Raw genomic sequence first — 26892 nt, forward strand, 5'->3', positions numbered from 1 at the left:
CTCCGACTAGTGTCTTGCACCGTTCGGTGACTGACTCTGATACCATTTGTTACCGCCCAAACCCCCGCTAACAAATATTGAACCTAAAAATCCGAACCAACTCAACTCGAATTATAGGGGTTAGGTTAATTTTATAGAATCAAATAGGTTTAGCTCGAGTTTCAGGTTCATTAGACAAATTTCGAGTTAACCTGATACGAACAAAGTCTTATTAAATATATTGAAATAAAGTTACATATTCATAGATCTGTCAAAGTGTTAACGAGCTTTACTAGATATTATTATTTTATTTAATTTTTATTTGGGAATTTCATAAACCTCCTTTTTTAGGATTAAAAAAATACTTCAATATTTTATACAATTATTTATAATACGAATAAATCTCATTTGTCTCCTGAATCAAACTTTTTATCCCACGGATTCCACCTGAATCAACTTTAAATTTGAGCTAGGTCAGTCAGGGTTATTTCCAGTCTAGTCTAGAATCAAGCGAGACCAAACAAAGCTGAACCTTAACTACGTACAAGGTATCTGTGAAAGCTCTGACCGTGGTGGACGCATGCACTCGCAACCCAAAAGTCAAGCGAAAGATGCCCCACCCCGTTCTTTCTTCTTTGAAGTTGAATCAGATTATAAGCTATGCTATATTAAGCTGAATTGTTTAAGATTCTGGATTTAGAACTACAGCCTTAGCCCGGGAGGAGACTGAAGACTTTGAATTTGAACAAGAAACTTCGTCCCCAGAAGGGCCTTAGCCTTAGCTTCAAGATCTCAGTTTGCACCGACCATGATTTCAGAAATAACCAACAATTATTCATATATTTTATACTATTTTTAAATATTTGTATTTTTTTTTAATTATTTTTATAGATTGATTTGTGTTTATGGGTAAACTTCTTTCTTTTTATTTTATTTAAATTTTTATTTTAGGATTTAATGTTAAATAATTTTTTTTTTTTTTTAAACGATAATCATATTTTTTACCAATCCAATCTGCTCGAACTTTTTCGAACAAAATTTCAACTAAGTGAGATCAATGTACAGCGGGAGTGAAGAACCCCTTTCCTATGCTCATATCAATCGATCTTCGTCATTCGTCTCTCTGCGAACTCCGCGCTTAAGCCTCATTTCTCGCTTTCAGACGCCGATTTAAGAGATGTTGCAATGCATATTTCTGCTATCCGATTCAGGGTAAGAGTTAATCTCATTACCTATAAACAGTAATTCATCATCCGATATTCGGTCAGTTTTTTTCCCTGAATTGTTCGTTCCAATTCAAATGTTGCTCCTCTTTTACTGTTGGATTTTGCAGAGAGATTATGCTGGAGAAACAGCTCACTGGCCATCGTGTCGACCGATCTATTTGTGCTTGGTTCTGGGAGCAATCCGTATCTCAAGGTGATTCCTTCAAGGTACCTTTAGAATCGCAAAATTTCCATTCAAGACTACTCTATTTGTGAATTGTAGGTTTTTCTTTTAGATTTTGGTATCTGGATCTTTGATTTGTAAGTATTTGTTCGGAGATAGGTTTTTCGTTTTATGATAATTCGATGTTGGATTGAATTTGATTCTTTGTTTTTTTTTTTTTTTTTTTTTTTTTTTTTTTTTTTTTTTTTTTTTTTTTTTTTTTTTTTTTNTTTTAGCTGCAGCCGGTGATTGCTTCTCCGACACATTATCTTTTCCAAGTTGTTCGTGAGGGAATCACTTTCTTGGCCTGCACCCAAGTTGAAATGCCCCCTTTAATGGGGATTGAGGTAAATTTCTTCTCTAGAATGAGCAAGAAATTAGGTTGGATATTTGAGTTCTTAACTTTTGATCCTTAGTTCCTCTGCAGAGTGGCGGATGTTCTCACAGATTATCTTGGGGAGTTGAATGAAGATTTGGTAAAGGATAACTTTGTCATTGTATATGAGGTACGCCCGAACCAATTCACGTATAAACATGGTGGATTTTAATTCATTCTTAGATTGTTAATTTCATTTGGTTCAACAAAAAAAGTCATTGTTAGACATTTGGAATTTGTAGCTTCTGGATGAGATGATAGACAATGGCTTCCCCCTCACTACAGAACCTAATATCCTGAGAGAAATCATAGCTCCACCGAACCTTGTCAGCAAAGTTTTGAGTGTCGTGACTGGTAACAGTTCGAATGTGAGCGACACCATTCCAGGTGCAATTGCATCTCATGTTCCATGGAGAACAACAGATCCAAAATATGCTAAAAATGAAGTTAATGTTGATCTTGTGGAGGAGATGGACGCAATTCTAAACAGGTTCTAAAAGCTTTTCTCTAATTTTCATTTTTATAATAAATATCGTTACGTATTCCATTCACCAATTATACGTTTACCATTAAATTAGTATTCGATTTGGCTGCTGAAATCCTACCCATTCCACTAATGCATCTCAATTGAAGTTGTAATGAATAACAAGCACATGAGAATAGTAGACATGTTATATTGAATCTTGCTGTTGAACTGTCTTGTTCAGGGATGGCCACCTGGTCAAGTGTGAAATTTATGGTGAAATTCAAGTAAATTCTCATCTATCTGGTCTTCCTGATTTGACACTCTCATTTACAAACCCTTCCATTCTTGATGATGTGAGATTCCATCCCTGTGTTCGGTTTCGCCCATGGGAATCACATCAGATCCTATCATTTGTGCCTCCTGATGGGCAGTTTAAGCTCATGAGTTACAGGTATGTATAAATTGAACATGGATTCTGGAAAGTATCTACTTTTTCACCTTATTATATGTTAATTATTAGTATTCCTTCCTTACCAAATCTTAGTTTCATTCAGGGTTAGAAAGTTGAAGAATACTCCTGTATATGTAAAGCCTCAGTTTACATCAGATGCTGGGATGTGCCGGGTCAGTGTGTTAGTAGGAATTCGACATGATCCTGGAAAGCCGATTGACTCAATCGATGTGCAGTTTCAGTTGCCCTCGTGCGTTTTATCAGCTGACCTTACTTCAAATTATGGAACAGTGAACATCCTATCTAATAAGGTAATAGTTTCATCATTTTCTTAAACTGACAAAAGGAGTTATATTCCATCCATGCTTGCTAATCGACCAAAAGAGTTATGCTAAATGCCTTTTTAGGTTGTTTTCAGTGACTTTTTAAATTGGTATTTGGCAATTTCTGACTGGTAAAATATCTGGTGTTTATATGATGAATATGTAAGTTTCTTTCTTGGGATCTCCTTGTGAATTGTGAATATGGTGTACTTTGTTCAAGGAGAGGATTGTTGAGCATTGTTGAGAGGGATCCCACATTGGTTAATTAAGGAGATGATCATGAGTTTATAAGTAAGGAATACTATTTCTATTGGTATGAGGCATTTTGGGGAAACCAAAAGCAAAGCCATGAGAGCGAGCTTATGCTCAAAGTGGATAATATCATACCATTGTGGAGGTTCGTGATTCCTAACAATGGTATCAGAGCTATGCCCTTAACTTAGCTATGTCAATAGAATTCTCAAATGTCGAATAAAGAAGTTGTGAGCCTCGAAGGTATAGCCAAAAGTGACTCAAGTATCTAACAAAGGGTGTACTTTGTTTGAGGGTTCCAGAGAAGAAGTCGAGCCTCAATTATGGGGAGGCTGTTCGAGGGCTCCATAGGCTTCAGGGGAGGCTCTATGGTGTACTTTGTTTAAGGAGAGGATTGTTGAGCATTGTTGAGAGGGATCCCATGTTGGCTAATTAAGGAGATGATCATAAATTTATAAGTAAGGAATACTATTTCTGTTGGTACGAGGCCTTTTGGGGAAACCAAAAGCAAAGCCATAAAAGCTTATGCTCAAAGTGGACAATATCATACCATTGTGGAGGTTCGTAATTCCTAACATGGTATCAGAGCTATGCCCTTAACTTAGCGATGTCAATAAAATCCTCAAATGTCGAAGAAAGAAGTTGTGAGCCTCGAAGGTATAGCCAAAAGTGACTCAAATATCTAACAAAGGGTGTACTTTGTTTAAGAGTTCCAGAGAAGAAGTCGAGCCTCAATTATGAGGAGGCTGATCGAGGGCTCCATAGGCCTCAGGGGCGGCTCTATGGTGTACTTTGTTCAAGGGGAGGATTGTTGAGCATTGTTGAGAGGGAGTCCCTGGTTGGTTAATTAAGGAGATGATCATGAGTTTATAAGTAAGGAATACTATTTCTGTTGGTATGAGGTCTTCTGGGGAAACCAATAGCAAAGTCATGAAAGCTAATGCTCAAAATGGACAATATCATTCCATTGTGGAGGTTTGTGATTCCTAACATGGTATCAGAGCTATGCCCTTAACTTAGCTATGTCAATAGAATAATCAAATGTCGAATAAAGAAGTTGTGAGCCTCGAAGGTATAGTCAAAAGTGACTCAAGTGTCGAGCAAATGGTGTACTTTGTTCGATGACTCCAAAAAAGAAGTCGAGCCTCAATTATGAGGAGGCTGTTTGAGGGCTTCATAGACTTGAGGGGAGGCTCTATGGTGTACTTTGTTCGAGGGGAGGATTGTTGAGGATTATTAGGAGGGAGTCCCACATTGGCTAATTAAGGAGATGATCATGAGTTTATAAGTAAGGAATTCCATTTCGGCTGGTATGAAACCTTTTGGGGAAACCAAAAGTAAAGTTACGAGAGCTTATGCTCAAAGTGAACAATATCATACCATACCATTGTGGAGGTTCGTGATTCCTAATATGGTATTAGAGTTATGCCCTTAGCTTAGTCATGTCAATAGAATCCTCAAATGTCGAACAAAGAAGTTGTGAGCCTCGAAGGTATAGTCAAAAGTGACTCAAGTGTCAAACAAAGGGTGTACTTTGTTCGATAGCTCCAAAAAAGGAGTCGAGCCTCGATTAAGGGGAAGCTCTATGGTATACTTTGTACGAGGGGAGGATTCTTGAGAGGGAATCTCACATTGACTAATTACGGAGATGATCATGGATTTATAAGCAAGCCATGAGAGCTTATACTCAAAGTGGACAATATTATTGTGGAGGTTCGTGATTCGTAACAATTTTCTGTAAGAGTAATTAGTATTGTACGTTCATTTGTTTAAGGAAACTATTTTCTATTCTTCTTATTCTTATTCTCTCATGATATACTAAAAATTGAATACCGTTTTATTTCTACAGATGTGTTCTTGGACAATTGGAAAGATGCCAAAAGATAAAACCCCTTCAATGTCTGGAACATTAACACTCGAGACAGGATTACAACAGCTTCATATATTTCCAACATTTCAAGTACGTTTTAAGATCATGGGTTTAGTTCTCTCTGCCCTGCAAGTAGATAAACTCGACGTGAAGAACTTGCCAAATCATCCTTACAAAGGCTTTCGAGCTCTAACACGAGCTGGGAAGTTCGAAGTAAGGTCGTAAGCTATAACGGTACTCTACCCAATTGTGAAGTTGTGAGCACAATCTTTGGTTCAATGTTAAATTACTGTAAAATCCAGTAGTGATTTGATGATAGAAAGTACAATATTTCAGCTATTGTATCTGAAAACAAGCCCTCCTCTTGTGCTTCATTTCATGCATTCACTTTGTTGACTCTGAAAGAATCCATAACTTGACGCAGCTCATTTTCTTCTTCTACAAACACATTTTCTGGGGTTTGTAATCTCAGTTCGTACAGCCGATTGTTTTCGACTCCGAGAACGGAGAGATATCTTCGGTCCCATTCCAGACGAACCACCCGATCCTGTGGCATTACTGCCAGTTCATTGTTGTTTGCATATGACTTTATGTTTACCTGATATGCAATTGAGGGTGGTATTGTTTAATATTGATAATCATGAAAAAAAAAAAAATAATAATAGTAAACTAAGTACTTTAGAGATGTTACATTATTTAATGTCAAAGAATGAACTATGAAATCTCAAAAGGTAGAAAACCTCCGAGTGTTGTAACGGTTCAAGTCCACTGCTAGCAAATATTGTTATTTTAGGGCTTTCTCTTTCACACGTTTTTAAAACACGTCTACTAGGTAGAGGTTTTCATAACTTTATAATAAAGAATGCTTTGTTTCTAACCAATGTGGGATCTCACAATCCACCCACTTCTTACGGCTTTCTCTTTCACGCGTTTTTAAAATGCTTCTAGGGAGAGGTTTTCATAACCTTAGAAAGAATGCTTTGTTTCTAACCGAGGTGGGATCTCACAATTCACCTCCCTTTGGGGCCTAGCCTCCTCGCTGACACTTGTTCCTCTCTCTAATTAGTGTGGGATCTCACAATCCACCCCCCTTAAGGACCCAACGTCCTTGTTGGCACACCTCCCGGTGTCCACCCCCTTCGAGGCTAAGCGTCCTCGTTGTATCCTAATACTATTTGTAACAGTCCAAGTCCACCACTAGCAAATATTGTCCTCTTTCACGCGTTTTTAAAACTCGTCTGCTAGGGAGAGGTTTTCATAAAACAATGCTTCGTTTCTAACAGATATGGGATCTCACAATCCACCCCCCCCTTCGAGGCCTAGCCTCCTCGCCGACACTCGTTCCTCTCTCCAATCGATGTGGGATCTCACAAGCCACCCCCTTTAGGGCCAGGGTCCTTGTTGGCACACCTCCCGATGTCCACCCCCTTCAGGGCTAAACGTCCTCGCTGTGTCCTGATGCTATATATAACAACCCAAGTCCACCACTAGCAAATATTGTCCTCTTTGGGCTGTCCTCGAGCTTACCCACAAGATTTTTAAAACGCGTCAAATAGGGAAAGGTTTCCACACTCTTATAAAAAAATATTTGATTCCCCTCTCCAACTTATGTGGGATCTACAAGTCTTATCAAACAAATTTGAATTTGTATTGAATGAATCTCGATAGATCCTTGTTTCCACCGAGTTTCTAAATCTTAAATATCTTCATGAACTTTCAAAATTTTGTGTAAACCACTTTCCAAAATGGATAGAATTGAAGCAGGAAAAGATGGACAATAATCATATGAAACTTCTCAATATTCACATTACCTCAACTTGGTAGTAAGTCCTGCCATCATCCGCCATTCTTGAAGAAGTAGAAAGAATGTTGGATTCCCTTCTAACCCCAAGCCTTGTAGACATGAACTCTGTCAAATACTGTTTCAGCACTTTCTTCCCCGCTTCTTCAGGAGGTCCCAAATCCTCAACGCTCTTATACCTAGAAGAAGACGGCGACGAGAACTCCACGGAAATATTCTCATCAAGAACAAACGGATCCCTAAAGAATATGTCAGCCCCCGCCCCTCGAACTTGAATCCAATTCTTAGGGTAATTGAACGAATAGCCATCAAATGTGTCAATGTATTCCAATAATCCAACAGATTGCTCAGCCAATGCCGAATTCGAGAAAATACAAGAGGACAAGATCAACGCCATCGCACTCCTCCTCGGAACTGCAAGGCCTTTAATCTGATTACACATTAGAAAGCGATAGCGATAAATGCAAGAAACAAGTTCCAGATTACAAGATCAACGCCATTGCACTCCTCTTCGGAACTGCAACGGCTTTAATCTGATTACACATTAGAAAGCGATAGCGATAAATGCAAGAAACAAGTTCCAGATTACAAGATCAACGCCATTGCACTCCTCCTCGGAACTGCAACGGCTTTAATCTGATTACACATTAGAAAGCGATAGCGATAAATGCAAGAAACAAGTTCCAGATTACAAGATCAACGCCATTGCACTCCTCCTCGGAACTGCAACGGCTTTAATCTGATTACACATTAGAAAGCGATAGCGATAAATGCAAGAAACAAGTTCCAGATTACAAGATCAACGCCATTGCACTCCTCCTCGGAACTGCAACGGCTTTAATCTGATTACATATTAGAAAGCGATAGCGATAAATGCAAGAAACAAGTTCCAGACTACAAGATCAACGCCATTGCGCTCCTTCTCGGAACTGCAACGGCTTTAATCTGATTACACATTATAAAGCGAAAGCGATAGCGATAAATGCAAGAAACAAGTTCCAGATTACAAGATTAACGCCATTGCACTCCTCCTCGGAACTGCAAGGGCTTTAATCTGGTTACATATTAGAAAGCGATGCCGATAAATGCAAGCAACAAGTTCCAGATTACAGTTTGTGTAGTGATTTTGGAAGAATTACCGGTTGAGATTCAGAACTGAGTGAGAAGCGAGATTTGGGGGATGAATCGATCGGCGGCCATCGCGGAGACGAGGAAGCGGTTGGAATCCATTTCCGAGATGAAGAAGTGAGTGTGTGAATTGGAGGTAAGAAGGAATCGAGGATTACAGCCATTTTCGGGAATCTGTCTCTCTCGCTCTAAGAACGGAGGAGGAAACGAGAGAAAACAGAGGTTTTTCAGATTCATAAGATAAGATAAGCGGATAAAAGAGACTAACTTAGATTTTCGAACATTAATGTGTTTAAAAGTCTAATTAAAATTGTTTAATAAATCTAAAAAGAAAGGGCCCAACCGGGTTCGAACCGGTGACCTCTTGATCTGCAGTCAAATGCTCTACCACTGAGCTATAGACCCTTTTGATTAAAACGTTGCTCCATTATTCTCCTTGTATCTAACTTCTACATCTATTGAAGAAATTTGTTTGACTAACTAAGAGAAGCGACACGGAATCTTTCAATATTGATTTGCAGTCAGGTTACCATCATATCAAAATAATGGAGAAAGTCATACAAAAGATAACATTAGATTACGGTATGGTCATTATGAGTTTGTGGTCATGTTGTTCGGTTTAACAGATATGATTGTCGTGTTCATGGCATTGATTATTTGGGTGTTTACGAAGTGACGCCTTTGTGATCGTACTCTTCGATGATACATTGATCTAACCCAAAACTAATAGAGAGCATGAAAGAAGCCTTGTGTGAATGTTGACCGTCTCGAGAAAAAACTAGTTATAAGTTGAGTTCTTAAACAGAGAGTTTTAGCTACAATGAGTTTCCCTTCTTTGACACGACCTAGCAAATGTGGATGTTGTTACCAAATGGCCCCGTCCTCCTACCATTACCGTAGCACAACTCATATGAAATTTTTCTATGATAATCTCACCGCTCACACAGTAGACTTAGAAAAGAAGTTCATTTGTGTGGACTGAAGTCGGTGAAGAAACTTTCAGGATTTGAAATGCATACTAGTTCGGGACCAATACTCATGGTATCAGTCGGAGAAGGAAAATATGTTGTCTATAGCGATGCTTTCAAGGAACGGTTGGGATGAGTTCATGAAAGACAAAAAAGTCATTGTCTATGCCTCCCAATAACGGAAGGACTATGAGCGAATTATCCCACCCATGACTTAGAGCTAGTAGTGGTAGTTTTCATACTACAAGTCTGTAGACACTATCTGTATCGAGAGAATGACACAAATTTTTACAGATCACAAGAGCTTAAAATACTTTTTCACCCAAAAAGAACGTAATATGAGACAACGAAGATGGCTAGAAGAGATGAAGAATTACAATGTAGATATACAGTACGACACAGAGAAGACAAATGTGGCTGTTGATGTCCTAAGCAGAAAGACAATTCATTCATCAACTATGATCACCAACAATAAGACAAGTTTTTGGCTTGGAAGGAGCACATATAGCAACGACGGTTGGTGAAATTATTGCACATATCACATTCGAGACGACTCTATGGCAGTGAATTATAGATTGGGGCGTCTCAATCTTCTAAAGATTATAAGTCAACTTACGCTGGGACCTCCTGGGAAGTACTGACAGTTTTTTTTCAATTTGCGAATGACGAACTTCTCTGTCAATGACGTTTATGTGTACCAGTAGATGATGAGCTGAGGAATGAGATACTAACGAAAACACATAATCCATTATTTTTCATGCATCCAATGGATACTAAGATGTACCAAGATCTCAAACAACACTTTTATTGGCACAACATGAAATATATAGCAGAGTTCATAAGCAAATGTATGATTTGTAATAGGTTAAGACACTGAAACAAAGAACCGTGGGGTTCCTGAAACCTCAAGGCATCTCATAGTGAAAATGAAAGAACATAACAATGAATTTCATCCTAGGTCCACTAAGAACTTTGAAAGGCTATAGGGTGATATGGGCGATCTACGGGTTTACTAAGTCTACACATTTCCTGTTAGGCACGAATAAGATTGTCAAACTACATGGAAAGCCAATGTGTCGGATTGGAACCCACTCTTCACAAGTTTCAAGTACCCGGTTGGGTTTTAGTCTGCTATTCACGGACAAATAGACAAACTGAACATCTAAACCAAACACTGGTAGGATTTTTGTGTCTACATTTTGGATTTATTAGGTAATTGGGACACCAAATTGCAATTCGCGTACAACAATAGTTTCCAAGAAACTATTGGCATGGAATTGTGCGGAGACCTTGTATGAAAAACGGTGCAAGTTCCTAGTATATTGGGATGAAGTAGGTGAATGCAAATTGTTAGGACTAGAGTTTGGGCAAGTAACCAATGAGGTCATGTAGAAGTGAATGCAAATTGTTAGGACTAGAGTTTGTGCAAGTAACCAATGAGGTCGTGTAGAAGATCATGACCAAAATCCAGACGATCTAGAGTAACTAGAAAATTTATTGTAACGGCCCAGATCCACCACTAGCAGATATTGTTCTCTTTAGGCTTTCCCTTTCAGAAAAGACTATTCCTTCCACATATCAGCAAACTTTAATTTTGAGTCTAGACAAGATGAAGTCCATGCAAAGACTATTCCTTCCACATATCAGCAAACTCGTCCGGTTCCAATGGATTTGATAACTCGTGCATCTTCCTCCTCGTTTTCGCTTTAACTTTCTTCGAGTATTTTCCAGCCTTCTGCTTCTTCTCCAATGCTCGAATCTACAGAGAGACGTCAAAAACATGAGCAAGTCTATGTCTAATTGTTAAAGCTCAAATTATAGAACTTGGTTCCATCTGTTCGTAGATCAGATGAGCTGCTTGTTAGGAATTACAGACCTCCACAATGATATGATATTGTCCACTTTGAGCATAAGCTCTCATCGTTTTACTTTTAGTTTCTCCAAAAGGTCTCATACCAATTGAGATGTATTCCTTACTTATAAATCCATGATCATTCCCTAAATTAGCCAATGTGGGACTCCCTCTCAACAATCCTCCCCTCGAACAAAATACACTATAGAGCATCCCCTAAAGCCTATGGAGCCCTGGAACAGCCTCCCCTTGATCGAGACTCGACTCCTTCTCTGGAGTCCTCGAACAAAATACACCCTTTGTTCGACACTTTGAGTCACTTTTGACCACACTTTCGAAGCTCACAATTTCTTTGTTCGACATTTGAGTATTCTATGTTAGGAAACACATACCTCCACAATGGTATTGATATTGTCCACTTTGAGAATAAGCTCTCGTGGTCTTGCTTTTGGTTTCTCCAAAAGGCCTCGTACCAATGGAGATGTATTCCTTACTTATAAACTCAGGATCATTCCCTATTCCCTAATTAGCAAACGTGAGACTCCCTCTCAACAATCCTCTCACCTCCCACTAATCCTCTCACCTCCCACTACTAGTGTTCTTCAAAGAATGCAAGAGAATATTGCAATTCCAGGTATTCAACCATGAATAGAAAAAACATTACTAAAAGCATAATGGTAAATTAGATGAGCAGATCAGTTCTCAAAGAACCTTAAATTGAAAAAGATAACGAATAATTGGCCTTTGAAATGACATTCTTTTTCTGTAATGCCTATACTTCAGTTCTCTTGTACAAAATGAACTTAGAGAAACCATAAAAGCATAGCAGCTAATGCCTCCTCAGAAAGCCCTCAGATATATTGTAGAGGCATAGTGAAGAAGTGTAATCCCAAATCATCAAAAAGTTGAGTCGTCTAACCTGGTTTGGCGATACGTAGAGCGGATTCTCGTATAGGGTTGGACCTCCAAAACTGCCACCAAATATCTTGATTGGATTCAAACAGAATCGTGGGCCGACCTGTAAAATATAAATTTTTTAAGTTAACCGAAAATTGTGAATACTCATTTATAGACTAAGGGGAGAGGAAGTTTAATAACCTCAATGAGAGTCATTTTATCTAGTCCTCCACGAGCTACTTTATCTGATTCATTATGTGGAACAGCTATCTGATCACACCAAACAAAGAAGACAAAGCCATATCATTAAGTAATGGTTCTTTGGGGATGACACGCCCACGCAACCCCCGAGCGAGAACTTATACCAACAATTATATGAAAATGGACTAAGAAATCTGATAGGTACTAGAAATTGAACTAAAAATTAATAAAGTTTTGTTGACATATGGACGAGAGAAACCTGGGCTCTCCCAAAAAATTATTCGCCAAAATTTGCTTAATCTCAAGCCCCTCCAATCTAATGTATCCTGGTAGACACTACTTGACCAAAAACACACATTGTCCCTCAGGTCCCCATACTTTGCACTCAAGCTACACCTTTTAAATAGGCACCCGAACTTCGAAAACTTTCTTGTTTTGAGACCAAAAAAGAAAAGAAAGCAGACGATCCAGAAATGGATAAAGTTCTTGCTCACACTTAACAGAAAGGACAGGATCAAGTACATGATTTGCATGAAATGTGGAAGTTGTGTATTTGGATGCAACCAACGATTGAGAGAATTAAATTCAGTAACAGGTAAAAATATAAATAAACCATACCTGGTAATTTCGGAACCATATGTGGTCATCTACAATGGAGAAAACAAATACATGATCATGGTATGGCTTCGAATGTCGATGTTCCTTCGGAGTTCCAAAAATCTGGGGGGAAAAACATTTTAAGCTAAAATTATGACAAATTAAGATGAGACTACATAGGATTTGTAAACAAGAACGCCATTATTTGGAGAAGCAACTACAATCCACAATTATTTTTCACAACATAGTAAACAGGCAGCAAATCAAACTAATATGACCACCTAAATCAGGAAATAAATAAAGGCAGCATAATAAGGGAATGACAGTATTGGGAACCAGCATAAAAATATGAAATCGGGCACAAGTATTGACTAATCCATATTCTTATCTCATAGTATATTTTACATGAAAGATGAGCATTTACATTTTTTCTTTTTTTTCTTTCTTTTTTTTTTTTTTTTTTTTTTTTTNCATAAAGAAGAATGAAAGAATATAATTGAACTATAGTCGTGCAAACATTATTTTATTATTTTCAGACAGGTCCTGACACGCTTCGGGCATGTGTTTGACATGTTAAAAACATGTCTAAAATAAATATATTTTTTCTAATTTTGGACATGGCTCTGAAAAAATATTTAACATACGAATAAGGTAAAAGAAAAAGATATCTTCTTATAAATTGAATCCTTATACATCGATCAATTCTAAAGTATTAGGATGACATATTCTTCTCAAGTTATAGCCCACTAGATCCCTTGATATCATTAAGAATTTAAATATCATTAATGACTTAACTTTGTATGTTTTGAGTAAGTATACTTTGTTTTTAAATTAAATTTACATGTTTTATTAGTAAAGAACTATTAATATGTCAATATATACATATACATTTTATATAAATATATATATATATGTCCAACTTTTTTAAAATTGATGTAACATTGTACCCATGTTTGTGCTTGCTAGGTGCAAAGTGTAAATATCCATTTAGAGTTTATAGCCTTTGCTCGTTACTTACAAATTGGAGAAGTTTCTTATAATCCACCTTTTCATGTTTCAAGTTTTTTACTCCTTTTCCCATTTCATACAACAATGAAATACGTTTTCTTTTTCAAAAAAATGAAAATAGTTCAAAATTGAATTACTTGAAAAAACTTTTCCATTGATACCTGAACAATTATTTCCTTCAGAAGTTTCCAGTGGGCATCTTTATCAAAATTTGATGAGAATGTCAAAATCGGACGGGAACCTTTCAGATGGTTCCCTGTAAGCTTCAGTTCTTCCATTGTATGCACTGAAAAAAAACAATGGAAAAGTAAGCAAACTGTATTTAATTAAGAAATCCAATACAACTTCTGCCATGAAATCGAGTAATAAGATTTGATTGCACATTAAAATTACCGGCATTAACTAAAAACTTCACAGATGGTCCACTAGGGCACTTTGCCATCCATAAATAGAGATCTTTATGTTTTCTACACTGGAAGTATAGACAAAAAGATCAATAAGTAAACTCCTGTGAATGCTATAAAGCATGTAAAATTTAGAAATAATAACAACAGAAAGAAAAAGAACTGAAAATTCTTGCAATAAGCTTTGGAAATAAAACGATTAATTCGACTTTGAAGGATCAAAATCCAGGGGACAAAAAGACATTTACAAATCAAGAACGCAAAAATTAATTCAAAGTTGTTGTTACAGAACGAGTGGAAAAACTTGATGAAAAGGCAGCAAGGATGATAATAGAATGAAAAGAAATGGAAATTTAGTGCATCCTTACAACACAACAGAAGCAAAAAAATTATCATCCTACCTTGTATCAAACAAATTCCCGATTATGAATTGAATTCCAAGTTTGACATGGACAAGGTGAAAAGAAAAGGTTCTAACCTCAAAAAATAGGCTGGAAGAACAACCCTTGAGCTCAACCAGCTCATTCAGCGTTGCACCCTTGGTGGACCTTGACTCCACCTTGTTATCCTTCTTACAATGTGGCAAAAGTGATACCATATTCAACATCAAATGCCGATACCTAATCAATCACAAAGGTTTAATAAAATCACCACGACTCTCAAGGAAGACAAACTTTTTAATGATGAGTGAAAAGTTACATCACTACTTTCTAATCCTGAGTGAAATGTTGCATCACTAACTAACTGACCCTGTATATATCTCTTGAAAGATTTTACAAAAAGCTACACCAACGTATTTCAACTAAAATGATGTAACAACAGAAAGGTGTAGAGAGTGAACACCAAAAGGAAAGATCAAAAACACAATTCTTGAATGAGGTATTTAACTCCCGGGATGAATCGAAAAAAAAATATTTATTGGTTCTACCTCCTATTTTTTAAGAAGAGAATGAATCGTTTTATCGAAGGATCAGAAAAAAGAAAGGGTCCGGACGTCCCACGGGAATGATTTGGAAGATCCAAAACAAAAGTAGTGGTATTTGCTAGCAAGAACATAATGGAGGCAGTCAATCAATATCAACTATTTCTTTCTAATTACATAGCCCATGTAAAGCTATGACAGCATTCATCAAAATCGTTCTTGGTTTTCCTCTTAAACCTACTCTACATTGCATTTGAACCGTGTTCTTCTTGCAGGGAAATCAATAAATATCGACTTAAAGAGCACTAGAACAGTATAACACAAAGTACAATTACAATAAACGCTTCTTACTTTCTTTAACTTCACCAATCATATTACTAAACTAACAAGTGAATTAAAGATTACATTAATGGATTACACCTTGTACCAGAAGAGAAAATGAAATAAGAATTTTTGTATCATATAAAAATCTGGAAACTATCAGCAGCCCAATTGATTCAAGTGTTCATGTTCCATATGTAAGTATGCAAGTCAAATTGACCTGTCTATATTTCATACCTGAAATTGATTCGGCGGGAACAAGTGACAAGAACTTTCTCTTTATTTCGAAAAACAGCATGATCAGAATCAGATTCACTCTTTGTTATGACTTCCTTGTCTTTCCAACCCGTGAGCGTCCGCTTGGATCTCTCGGGGGCAACATCATCCTTCTTAACCGGTACTGCCGGCAAAGTCTCGCTATGCTTCCTCTTCTTCACCATTGAGAATGTCACCCCTTCAGAGATACTACACTTAAAATCAAGTAATGGAGGTTAACAAAAAAAAAAAGGTTAAAAGGATAAAAGGCTAAATGTATAAAAATATTATAATTTTTATAATTTTCATTAATAAAATCTTTAAAAAAAAAATAAAAGTATTATTTAAAAATATATATATAGTTGAATTTTAAAAAATAGAGTCTCAAAATTATATATATATATATAGACCAAAGAGGACAATATCTGCTAGCCGTGGACGTGGATATGGGACGTTACAAATGGTATCAGAGTCAGACACTGGACGATGTGTCAGCCTTCTCGCTGTTCCCCGAAGGGGGTAGACACGAGGCAGTATGCCAATAAGGACGCTGGCCCCAAAAGGGGTGGATTTGGGGGCAGTTCCACAACGATTGGAAGAAGGAAAGAGTGACAACNTGAAGAATAATACGTCTTGTTGTTCCTTTAATTTAGTTATTCAATCTGTCCTTTCTCTACTCTGTAATGCATACGTTCTTAGTTCAACATTGGTTGAAGAAGAAATCAACAACGAAACCAAACAAGTCAACATCAACCAACGAAACAAAGTAAAGAATCAAACAAAAAATCAACACCTAAGTATCTGAAAATCGAGCGGCAGCGCGCGTAAGGGTCGGCACGAACTCACCGACGCCGAGGGTTAGTGGCTGAACCACTGTTTCTGACTGCTCGGAGAGGCGAGAGAGTATGAGAGGGAGGGAGCAACGGCGAGTTCGACGGAATACTGATACTGCAACAGTTGAGAGTGCAGCGTGCGGCGGCAACCGCTGAGACGACGTCGGACAGGAGCGGCGTGAGGCGACCGTGGGGGCGGGGTGCAGTGGCTGGTAATGGGAGGGTGGTGTGGCGGGGACGTGAAATAGGGTTTAGAATAATAGAAATTTCGGATGGTTAAAAGGATAAAAGGCTAAATGTATAAAAATATTATAATTTTTATAATTTTCATTAATAAAATCTTTAAAAAAAAAATAAAAGTATTATTTAAAAATATATATATAGTTGAATTTTAAAAAATAGAGTCTCAAAATTATATATATATATATAGACCAAAGAGGACAATATCTGCTAGCCGTGGACGTGGATATGGGACGTTACAAATGGTATCAGAGTCAGACACTGGACGATGTGTCAGCCTTCTCGCTGTTCCCCGAAGGGGGTAGACACGAGGCAGTATGCCAATAAGGACGCTGGCCCCAAAAGGGGTGGATTTGGGGGCAGTTCCACAACGATTGGAAGAAGGAAAGAGTGACAACGAGGACGCTGGCCCCGAAGGGGGTGGATTGTGATGTCCCACATTGGTTGGGGAGGAGAACAAACCACCATTTATAAGGGTGTGGAAACCTTCTCCTAGCAGACGCGTTTTAAAGCCTTGAGAGGAAGCCCGAAAGGAAAAGCCCAAAGAGGACAATATCTGCTAGCGGTGGATCTGGGCCGTTACAAATGGGACAATGAATATAATTCTGTTCGGGGTGGGCGGGGAATCCCCTCCCTGTTTGGGGTGGGTTCGGCTCCAACTCAACTTTGATGGCTTAGGTAACTCTATTTAAGATCTCTTACAACATTCCACCAAGGAGCCGATTTTGACATAATTGGAAGAATTTAATATTCTGCAGCAGCATGTACTTCGAGTATGTCAATCCATGTATATTATGATATCATGTTTACGTTACGCCTACGAGACACTGATAAGACATGTACGATATTAATGAAAGATATGTCATGTACATGTAAGTATGTCTCGTAGGATAGTAATATCATGAAAAGAAGGGAAGTAAAATGTGCATCACAACTATATATCATGATTCGACAATATAGGATCTTATGCATATGATATGTCGTAGGGGTGTACATGATCTGGGTTGGGTTGAGCGATTTTTTTTTTTATCAAACCCATAAGTTAAGGTTGGTTGGATTGGTAACCCAACCCAACCCGAAACTTTTCATAACCCAACTCAATGCAACCCAACCCAACCCTCTATTTTCGAGTTCGGTTCGGAGTGGGTCCGGGTTGGGTTGTCAAATTTTTTTTTAAGTTTTATTTATCTACAATTTATAATTATTCGAATTAAAAGTTCACAAACAAACACAAATCAATCTATAATTATTGACAAAGAAAACAAATTAAATAAAATTGTAACATATTAACATAGTTCAACATTGTCATAAAACGAAAAACAATAAACCATGGATTATTTTTTATACAACCCAAAAGTTAGGGTTGGTTGGATTGGTAACCCAACCCAACCCGAAACTTTTTACAATCCAACCCTCTATTTTCGAGTTGGGTCGGGTTGGGTTGTCAAATTTTTTTTTAAGTTTTATTTATCCACCATTTATAATTATTCGGATTAAAAGTTCACAAACAAACACAAATCCATCTATAATTATTGACAAAAAAAAAAAAAAAAAAAAAAAAAAAAAAAAAAAANGTCATAAAACGAAAAACAATAAACCATATAAAAAAAAAACAAATTCAATAAAATTGTAACATATTAACATAGTTCAACATTGTCATAAAACGAAAAACAATAATCCATATATTTAAATGTGAATAGTTTCGAACACGGGCGGGCGTTAGTGTCCTTAAACTAGCCTATATATCACTCTGACAAACCCATTAATACAAAAGAATTCTTAATATATTTTATTTATTTCTATTTGGCTCGGGTCAACCCGAAAGTTTGTCCACGAATTCGAACCGAATCGATTCAGTTTGGGTTCAGAAAAATGAACCAAACCCTACCCGAAATGCTAATCCAACCCAACTCAACCCTTATAGTTCGGGTTAGGTTGGTCCGGGTTGTCGGGTTGAATGTACACCCCTAGTATGTCGCGAGCCTAGGATACTTCTCCAATATGTTTTGTATAAACATATACACCATTATATGATACGAGTTCCTTTCTTTCCATTGGTTTACGACAACGTGAGCATGAGTTAGCCTGTAGTCAGGCTTATAGACTTCGTATATGAACTCGCCTAGTGGATTCATGCGAACGTGTGTGAACCATGCATAGAGAAGTACTATGCATCCAACCCTACCTAGAAAAGAAAGTAAGCTCACAGAATTCTTCACAAAAAGTTAGGTCCCATCATGAACCATGATTGCGTGTGATTACGTTTTCCCCCACCCTAAAAGTTAGGTCTCATCTTGTCTTTCCCATTATCAAAGTGGTTGTTTGGTTTTATGAAAGATGGTGGAGATGTGACGGATTTGAATATCTAGAAGGCACTTCATTCCGAACATGATATCTGGGAAGACCACATGAAACAATATTATGAAGTTTGGACCGTTATTGTCAGCTTCACGATTTTTTAAAACATGTTTGCTAAAGAGAGGTTTCCACACTCTTATAATGAATGTTTTCGTTCCTTTCTCCAACCGATATGAGATCTCACAATCCACCCTCCTTGGAGGTCCAATGTCCTCGCTGGCACACCGCCCAGTATCTACTCAAATATTTGTAACCGCCTAAGTTCACCGTTAGCAGATATTGTCCGTTTTGGCCCGTTGTGTATCGTCATCAGCCTCATAATTTTAAAACATGTCTACTAAGGAGAGGCTTTCACGCCCTTATAAGGAATGTTTCATTCCCCTCTTCAACGGGTGTAGGATCTCACAATCCAGCCCCTTCGGGACCCAAATATTGTCCATTTTTTTCTGTTATGCATCGCCATCAACCTCATAATTTTAAAACACGTTCACTAAAGAGAGATTTCCACACCCTTACAAGAAATGTTTCGTTCCCCTCTCCAACCGATGTGAGATCTCACAATCCACCCACCTTGTGGTCTAACGTCCTCGCTAGCACACCCTCGTACTTTAATACCATTTGTAACAGCCCAAGTCGATATTGTTCATTTTGACCCATTACATATCGTCATCAACCTCACAATTTTAAAACGCATCTACATTAAGGAGAAGATAACCTCCCCCCAATTAGAAACAATTTTCAGTGAAAACCCATTATGGGGGAGACGAAAGCCAATATGGAGACACGGTAGAGAGCTGTTAAGGATATTTAATAATAAATTATAGTTTACCATATATATCATATTTGATATTTTATTACAAGACAAACATCTAGATATTTAGATATCTTTCCATTTATTGTTATTTTCATATCCTTTAATTTATTTGATTATAAATAAGATAACTTTCACATCATTTACGTATGGTGGATTAAGCAAACATTCTCGTGGTATCATAGTCATACCCTAAACTTAATCATGTCAATAGAATCCTCAAATATCGAACAAAGAATTGTGAGCCTCGAAGGTGTAGTCAAAAGTGACTAAAGTGTTGAATAAAGGGTGTACTTTGTTCGATGGCTCCAGAGAAATGAGTCGAGCCTCAATTAAGGGGAGGCTATTCGAGAGCTCCATAAGCCTCAAGGGAGACTTATAGTGTACTTTGTTCGAGGGCTCCAGAGAAGTGAGTCGAACCTCAATTAAGGGGAGGCTATTCGAGAGCTCCATAAGCCTCAGGAGAGGCTATTCGAGAGCTCCATCTGAGGCTTAAAGTGTACTTTGTTCGAGGGGAGGATTGTTGAGGATGATTGGGAGTAAGTCCCACATGGGTTAATTTAGCGGAAGATCACGAGTTTATAAGTGAGGAATACTATCTCGATTAGTATGGGACCTTTTGGGGAAACCCAAAGCAAAGCCATGAAAGCTTAAAGCTCAAAATGGACAATATCATACCCTTGTGAAGAGTCGTGATTCCTACTCCTCCCAAGACTAACGAACAAAGTACATCGTTCTAGAGCTCTCGAACTACCTCCCCGCAAGGCTTGACCCCTCTCGAGCCTTCTCCCAACCCCTCAAAAACCCATATAACATCAAAAAAACAGAGAGATCAAGGCACCATTAATACAAACATGAATGCAATGATCCCAAATCCAGACAGTATCAGACAGCAAACCAAATTCTCAAGCTACAACACATAATTTATTAGCTATAAAACATTCATTTCATTATATAAAACCACAAGACATACAGATCAGACCTCCTTGACTCCGACAGCGCCCACACCATGTTCCTTTTCACTCACCTGCTTCAACGGCTCTTCAACCTGAAACGCCGACACCGGAAAAGTCCTAAACAATCCCGCCGGAGTCTGAAACGTGATCTTTCCGGTGGGTGGATCATCCACATAGATATCACTCAAACTCACCCAAATCAGAAGCTCCTTCGTCTTAACTCCGGTGAGTTTCTTGATCTTGTTCTTCTCCACAACCGCCGTGACCTCCGTCGCATACGACACCAGCTTCCCGATCTTCTCGAACTTGTGGGTCGTGTTCTTCCTCTGCTTCAGCCACACATACCCTGTTTCTCTCACGATCCCACATTCTTCAATGTCCTTCAATGGCAGAAGCCCATTTGGGAGACCGATTTCCTTCAGCAATTCCTTGGATTTCTCTTGGCAAATCTCGTCTCCTTTGTAGACTTCGGCTCCTTTGGCTTTGATTTCCTCCGTCGCCACAGACATTTTCGTTTTCTTTTCCCTTAATTTTCAACTGGGATTCTTATAGTCCCTTGCTTTCTCTTTTGCCCTTCGTTTTTCTTATAATTACGAAAATGCCATTGGCGGAATTCACATGAGTAGGTGTGGAATGGACCCCACATGGAGGCATGGGGTGGTTGATCAGCTAAAGCCACCTCTTCATACAAATTTGAAAAAGAATTACCTTTTTCTTTTTAAAGAAATTATTTATTTAGAAGAACGTAGAAACCTCTCGTTAATAGATGTGTTTTAAAATCGTAAAGCTGACGGTAATACGTAACGGGTCAAAGCAGACAATATTTACTAGTGTTGACTTTAGGCTGTTATAGATGGTATCAGACACAGACACTGAATATGGGTGGATTGTGAGATCCCACCTCGGTGGGAGAGGAGGACGAAATATTCCTTCTAAGGGTGTGCAAATTTCTCATTAGTAGGCGCGTTTTAAAGTCATGAAGCTCACGACAATATGTAACTGACCAAAGCAGACAATATCTACTAGTGTTGACCTTAGGTTGTTACAGATGGTATCAAAGTCAGACACTGAACAAGGGTGGATTGTGAGATCTCACCTCGGTTGGAGAGGAGGACGCAACATTTCTTCTAAGGGTGTGCAAATCTCTCATTAGTAGTCGCGTTTTAAAGTCATGAAGCTCACGACGATATGTAACGGACCAAAGCAGACAATATCTACTAGTGTTGACCTTAGGTTGTTACAGATGGTATCAAAGTCAGACACTGAACATGGTTGGATTGTGAGATCCCACCTCGGTTGGAGAGGAGGACGAAACATTCCTTATGAGGGCGTGCAAATCTCTCATTAGTAAACGTGTTTTAAAGCCATGAGGCTGACGATGATAATGTAACGGACCAAAGCAGACAATATCTACTAGTGTTGACCTTAGGCTATTACAGATGATATCAGAGCCCGACACTGAACAAGGGTGAATTGTGAGATCCCACCTCGGTTGGAGAGGAGGACGAAATATTCCTTATAAGGGTGTGCAAATCTCTCATTAGTAGACGTGTTTTAAAGTCATGAGGCTGATGACGATATGTAATGGACCAAAGCAAACAATATCTGCTAGTGTTGACCTTAGGCTGTTACAGATGGTATCAGACCCAGACACTGAACGGGGGTGGATTGTGAGATCCCATCTCGGTTGGAGAGGAGGACGAAACATTCCTTATGAGGGCGTGCAAATCTCTCATTAGTAAACGTGTTTTAAAGCCATGAGGCTGACGATGATAATGTAACGGACCAAAGCAGACAATATCTACTAGTGTTGACCTTAGGCTATTACAGATGATATCAGAGCCCGACACTGAACAAGGGTGAATTGTGAGATCCCACCTCGGTTGGAGAGGAGGACGAAATATTCCTTATAAGGGTGTGCAAATCTCTCATTAGTAGACGTGTTTTAAAGTCATGAGGCTGATGACGATATGTAATGGACCAAAGCAAACAATATCTGCTAGTGTTGACCTTAGGCTGTTACAGATGGTATCAGACCCAGACACTGAACGGGGGTGGATTGTGAGATCCCATCTCAGTTGGAGAGGAGGACGAAACATTCCTTATGAGGGCGTGCAAATCTCTCATTAGTAAACGTGTTTTAAAGCCATGAGGCTGACGATGATATGTAACGAACCAAAGTAGACAATATCTGCTAGTGGTGGGCTTAGGCTGAAAATATGGTATTAGAGTCAGACACCGTACCAATGAAGACGTTGAGTCTACAAAGGGGGTGGATTGTGAGATCCCACCTCGGTTGGAGAGGGGAAACAAAACATTTCTTCCAAGGGTGTAGAAACTTCTCCCTAATAGACGCGTTTTAAAACTGTGAATCTGACGTCAATACAAAACAAGTCTAAACAGACAATAACGGAGAGCAGTAGGGATAAAATGGTAATTTGACAAAGGGTGAAATGGTAATCTAGTGGGGGAAATGGGATGGGAGGGAGAGGAATGCCATTTAAGACGCAGTTGAGCGGATTTATTACAAAAATTAAATGAGGAGGAGTATGGTAGCCAATGAAATGTTGACACGTCATATATAGTTAGGAAGGCCAATGTATTTATTAGGGCTGTGGAGAAAAAAAAGTCGGTGAATATTTTGTATTTAATTTATGTTATTAATTAATGCCACACCCTAATCAGCTGGCTCCCACCTACAAACTACCAACACAACCGTTTTTATACTTATTTATTATTAGGTATTTTCTGGTCATGAATTTAATATTAATAAATATTTATAATTAAACTTTTTTAAAAAATTAATTAGCTTTTCTATTTTTCAAACAAATTTGGATCAACCGATAAGACAAAATTGATTTCGTGTACGATCGAAGATCTAGAAGTAAGATTTGATATTGTGTGAGATTCCACATCCGTTGGAGAGAATATCTGTTACAGTGGGCTTGGGTTATTAAAACGATATCAGAGCTAGACACTGGGCGGTGTGCCAATGAAAGAGAGGGGCCGAAGCAGACAATATCCGGTAGCTGTGGGCTTGAGTTGTTACAAATGGTATCGAAGTCAGACACTGAACGATGTACCAACGAGAACGTTGGGCCCCCCAAGAGAGGTGAATTATGAGATCTCACATTGGTTGGAGAGAATATCTACTAGCGGTAGGTTTGAAATGTTACAAATGGTATCAAAGTCAGACATCGGATAATGTATGAGCGAGGACGTTGGACTCCCAAGAGAGGTGGATCATGAGATCCCACATTGGTTGGAGAGAATATCTACTAGCGGTGGGTTTGAACTGTTACAAATGTATCAAAGTCAGACACTGGACGATGTACCAACGAGAACGTTGGGCCCCCAAGAGAGGTGAATTATGAGATCTCACATCGGTTGGAGAGAATATCTACTAGCGGTGGGTTTGGACGGTTATAAATGGTATCAAAGTCAGACACTGGACAATGTATCAGCGAGGACGTTGGGCTCCCAAAAAAGGTAGATTATGAGATCCCACATCGGTTGGAGAGAATATCTACTAGCGGTGGGTTTGGACTGTTACAAATGGTATCAAAGTCAGACACTAGACGATGTACCAACTAGAACGTTGGGCCCCCAAGAGAGGTGAATTATGAGATCTCACATCGGTTGGAGAAAATATCTACTAGTAGTGGGCTTGGACTATTACAAATGGTATCAAAGTCAGACACGGGACGATGTACCAGCGATAGCGTTGGGCCCCCAAGAGAGGTGAATTATGAGATCTCACATCGGTTGGAGAAAATATCTACTAGTGGTGGGTTTGGACTGTTACAAATGGTATCAAAGTCAGACACCGGACAATATACCAACGAGGACGTTGGGCTCCCAAGAGAGGTAGATTATGAGATCCCACATTGGTTGGAGAGAATATCTACCAGCGGTGGGCTTTGACTGTTACAAATGGTATCAAAGTCAGACACTGGACGATGTACCAACGAGAATGTTGTGCCCCCAAGAGAGGTGAATTATGAGATCTCACATTGGTTGGAGAGAATATCTACGAGCGGTGGGCTTGGACTGTTACAAATGGTGTCAAAGTCAAACACCGGACAATGTATCAGCAAGGACGTTGGACCCCCAAGAGAGGTAGATTATGAGATCCCACATCGGTTAGAGAGAATATCTACTAGCAGTGGGCTTGGACTGTTACAAATGATATAAGAGTCAGACATCGGACAGTGTGCCAACGAGGACACTAGGCCCTAAGGGAGGAATCAAAGGAAACAATATCTAGTAGCGAAGGGTTTAGACTATTACATACTATTCTAGATTGAGTCACCTCACAATCTAACTTGACAAACAGATACAAACCTACATGTTTATATATTAAAAAATAAATCATATCAATTCCCATATATATTTAAAAAAATTACTCTTTAATAAATAAAATAATTATGAAATTAAATAGGTATATTTTTAAAATGCGTCGGTTAGTGAAAAATTTTCGCACCGTTGCAAAGAACGTTTTGTTACCTACCACCCATATACTATTATCATATATTTCAACCCGACATAACTCAAATAAATTTATAATTAAATTAAAATTATTAAATTATAGGTTTTTGCGTCATTATATTTATTGAACACGTGGATTGTCTTCTCACGTCTTCCGCACCAACAATATGTGGTCCCGTTTTTTCTCTCTCTCAAATCTCAATCCACGTCAGCTAGATCCACATTTTTTTTTAATTTTTTATTCTTCTCGTTGTCCACATTTGAAATTATTTATTTATTTATTTATTTTCTTCAGATCTCTACTAGAAGTGCTTGCCACGAAGATTTGAAAATTTCATAATAATAATAACATTTTTTTTAATAATAATATTAATAAATAAATAAACTCAGTTAATTTTTTTTTTAAATTTTAAATATTTTTATTAAAATAAATATTTAGAGAATATATTAGTCATGAAATATATCTTAATATTTTATTTTATTTTCAATATTTAATTAGTTTATATTTTTTCTTATTCGTAGATATTAGTGGTTTCTTATTCCTAGGTATTAGTTGGTAGCTGGTATCATATTTATGAATATTAATGAGAAGACACACATTCGATTCCAATTCTATTTTTCATTTTTTAATCATTTTTTTTAAGAAAAAAATACGAGAAATGTTTTAAACTTTTTAAAATATTCTTTCGGTCAAAATCATATCTGTGATGTCCCACATTGGTTGGGGAGGAGAACAAACCAGCATTTATAAGGGTGTGGAAACCTTCCCATAGTAGACGCGTTTAAAGCCTTGAGGGGAAGCCCGACAGGGAAAGTCCAAAGAGGATAATATCTGCTAGCGGTGGATCTGGGTCATTACAAATGGTATTAGAGTCGGACACCGGACGATGTGCCAGCCTTCTTGCTGTTCCCCGAAGGGGGGTAGACACGAGGCAGTGTGCCAGTAAGGACGCTGGCCCCAAAGGGAGGTGGATTTGGGGGCGGTTCCACATCGATTGGAGGAAGGAAAGAGTGCCAGCGAGGACGCTGGGCCCCGAAGTGGGGTGGATTGTGATGTCCCCACATTGGTTGGGGAGGAGAGCAAACCACCATTTATAAGGGTGTGGAAACCTTCCCGTTTTAAAGCCTTGAGGAGAAGCTCGAAAGGAAAAGCCCAAAGAGGACAATATCTGCTAGCGGTGGATCTGAGTTGTTACTGTTGGATGATGGAAGTCCCACATCGACTAATTTAGGGAATGATCATGGGTTTATAAGTGAGAAATGCTAACTCCATTGGTATGAGGCCTTTTGGGGAAACCCAAAGCAAAGCCATGAGAGCTTAATGATCATGGGTTTATAAGTGAGGAATGCTAACTCCATTGGTATGAGGCCTTTTGGGGAAACCCAAAGCAAAGCCATGAGAGCTTATGCTCAAAGTGGACAATATCATACCATTGTGGAGAGTCGTGTTCGTTTAACAGTTACAATCCGTTTTAAAGCCTTGAGGGGAAGCTCGAAAGGAAAACCCAAAGAGAACAATATCTGCTAGCGGTGGATCTGAGTCGTTACAATATCCCTCTGAGAATGTTTGCTTAAACCACCCCATCTAAATGATACGATATTAAGGTAAATATCTAAAGATATGGAAAGATATCTAGATATTTATCTTATAATAAAATATCAAATATGATATATACTGTAACTTATAATTTAGTACTAAATATCACT

At 38.3% G+C, this 26892-nt stretch overlaps 4 protein-coding genes and 1 non-coding gene across 7 annotated transcripts; 1 reads left to right on the plus strand and 4 right to left on the minus strand.

The window, feature by feature from the left end:
• The first annotated feature begins 1032 nt into the window (after positions 1 to 1032).
• On the plus strand, positions 1033 to 5549 carry LOC111779784 (AP-3 complex subunit mu). 2 transcript variants are annotated; one of them, XM_023659921.1, is made up of 8 exons: positions 1033 to 1191; positions 1313 to 1412; positions 1644 to 1754; positions 1824 to 1913; positions 2026 to 2273; positions 2491 to 2700; positions 2804 to 3011; positions 5125 to 5549. In XM_023659921.1, the coding sequence occupies exons 1-8, from the start codon at positions 1157 to 1159 to the stop codon at positions 5368 to 5370; spliced, it is 1248 nt and encodes a 415-aa protein (XP_023515689.1). In that variant the 5' UTR covers positions 1033 to 1156; the 3' UTR covers positions 5371 to 5549. The 2 variants fall into 2 exon arrangements, with proteins under 2 accessions (XP_023515689.1, XP_023515690.1); XM_023659922.1 differs by having other exon boundaries at positions 1650 to 1754.
• Positions 5393 to 8352, minus strand: LOC111779785 (psbP domain-containing protein 1, chloroplastic). The gene is made up of 3 exons (XM_023659923.1): positions 8086 to 8352; positions 6957 to 7376; positions 5393 to 5743 (listed from the first exon to the last, which is right to left on the minus strand). Exons 1-3 carry the CDS (start codon positions 8236 to 8238, stop codon positions 5522 to 5524), a joined length of 795 nt encoding a protein of 264 aa, XP_023515691.1. The 5' UTR covers positions 8239 to 8352; the 3' UTR covers positions 5393 to 5521.
• A 55-nt stretch (positions 8353 to 8407) lies between these two features.
• On the minus strand, positions 8408 to 8479 carry TRNAC-GCA. Its single transcript has one exon. It is a non-coding gene; the product is annotated as a tRNA-Cys (tRNA).
• Positions 8480 to 10499: 2020 nt separating this feature from the next.
• Positions 10500 to 16595, minus strand: LOC111779786 (ribosome biogenesis protein BRX1 homolog 1-like). Of its 2 annotated transcripts, none has more exons than XM_023659924.1 (9): positions 16293 to 16595; positions 15482 to 15709; positions 14480 to 14621; positions 13991 to 14069; positions 13759 to 13883; positions 12611 to 12712; positions 11993 to 12061; positions 11814 to 11912; positions 10500 to 10801 (listed from the first exon to the last, which is right to left on the minus strand). In XM_023659924.1, exons 2-9 carry the CDS (start codon positions 15682 to 15684, stop codon positions 10670 to 10672), a joined length of 951 nt encoding a protein of 316 aa, XP_023515692.1. In that variant the 5' UTR covers positions 15685 to 15709; positions 16293 to 16595; the 3' UTR covers positions 10500 to 10669. The 2 variants fall into 2 exon arrangements, with proteins under 2 accessions (XP_023515692.1, XP_023515694.1); XM_023659926.1 differs by having other exon boundaries at positions 10670 to 10801; positions 16346 to 16595.
• Positions 16596 to 20568: 3973 nt separating this feature from the next.
• LOC111780709 lies at positions 20569 to 21217 on the minus strand. Its single transcript, XM_023661185.1, has one exon. It carries the CDS (start codon positions 21204 to 21206, stop codon positions 20718 to 20720), a length of 489 nt encoding a protein of 162 aa, XP_023516953.1. The 5' UTR covers positions 21207 to 21217; the 3' UTR covers positions 20569 to 20717.
• Positions 21218 to 26892: the final 5675 nt, after the last annotated feature.

Source organism: Cucurbita pepo, chromosome LG18 (genome assembly GCF_002806865.2).
Source record: "Cucurbita pepo subsp. pepo cultivar mu-cu-16 chromosome LG18, ASM280686v2, whole genome shotgun sequence".
Taxonomy (NCBI): Eukaryota; Viridiplantae; Streptophyta; class Magnoliopsida; order Cucurbitales; family Cucurbitaceae; genus Cucurbita; species Cucurbita pepo.

Coding starts and splice junctions, on each gene's coding strand:
- LOC111779784 (XM_023659921.1), top strand. CDS start 1,157: ATGTTGCAATGCATATTTCTGCTATCCGATTCAGG. Junction 1,755..1,823: donor CCCCTTTAATGGGGATTGAG/GTAAATTTCTTC, acceptor TTTGATCCTTAG/TTCCTCTGCAGAGTGGCGGA. Junction 1,914..2,025: donor ACTTTGTCATTGTATATGAG/GTACGCCCGAAC, acceptor TGGAATTTGTAG/CTTCTGGATGAGATGATAGA.
- LOC111779785 (XM_023659923.1), bottom strand. CDS start 8,238: ATGGCTGTAATCCTCGATTCCTTCTTACCTCCAATTCACACACTCACT. Junction 7,377..8,085: donor TCAGTTCTGAATCTCAACCG/GTAATTCTTCCA, acceptor ATGTGTAATCAG/ATTAAAGGCCTTGCAGTTCC. Junction 5,744..6,956: donor GGACTTACTACCAAGTTGAG/GTAATGTGAATA, acceptor ATTGCATATCAG/GTAAACATAAAGTCATATGC.
- LOC111779786 (XM_023659924.1), bottom strand. CDS start 15,684: ATGGTGAAGAAGAGGAAGCATAGCGAGACTTTGCCGGCAGTACCGGTT. Junction 14,070..14,479: donor CTTCCAGCCTATTTTTTGAG/GTTAGAACCTTT, acceptor CTATACTTCCAG/TGTAGAAAACATAAAGATCT. Junction 12,713..13,758: donor TGAAGGAAATAATTGTTCAG/GTATCAATGGAA, acceptor TTTTCCCCCCAG/ATTTTTGGAACTCCGAAGGA.
- LOC111780709 (XM_023661185.1), bottom strand. CDS start 21,206: ATGTCTGTGGCGACGGAGGAAATCAAAGCCAAAGGAGCCGAAGTCTAC.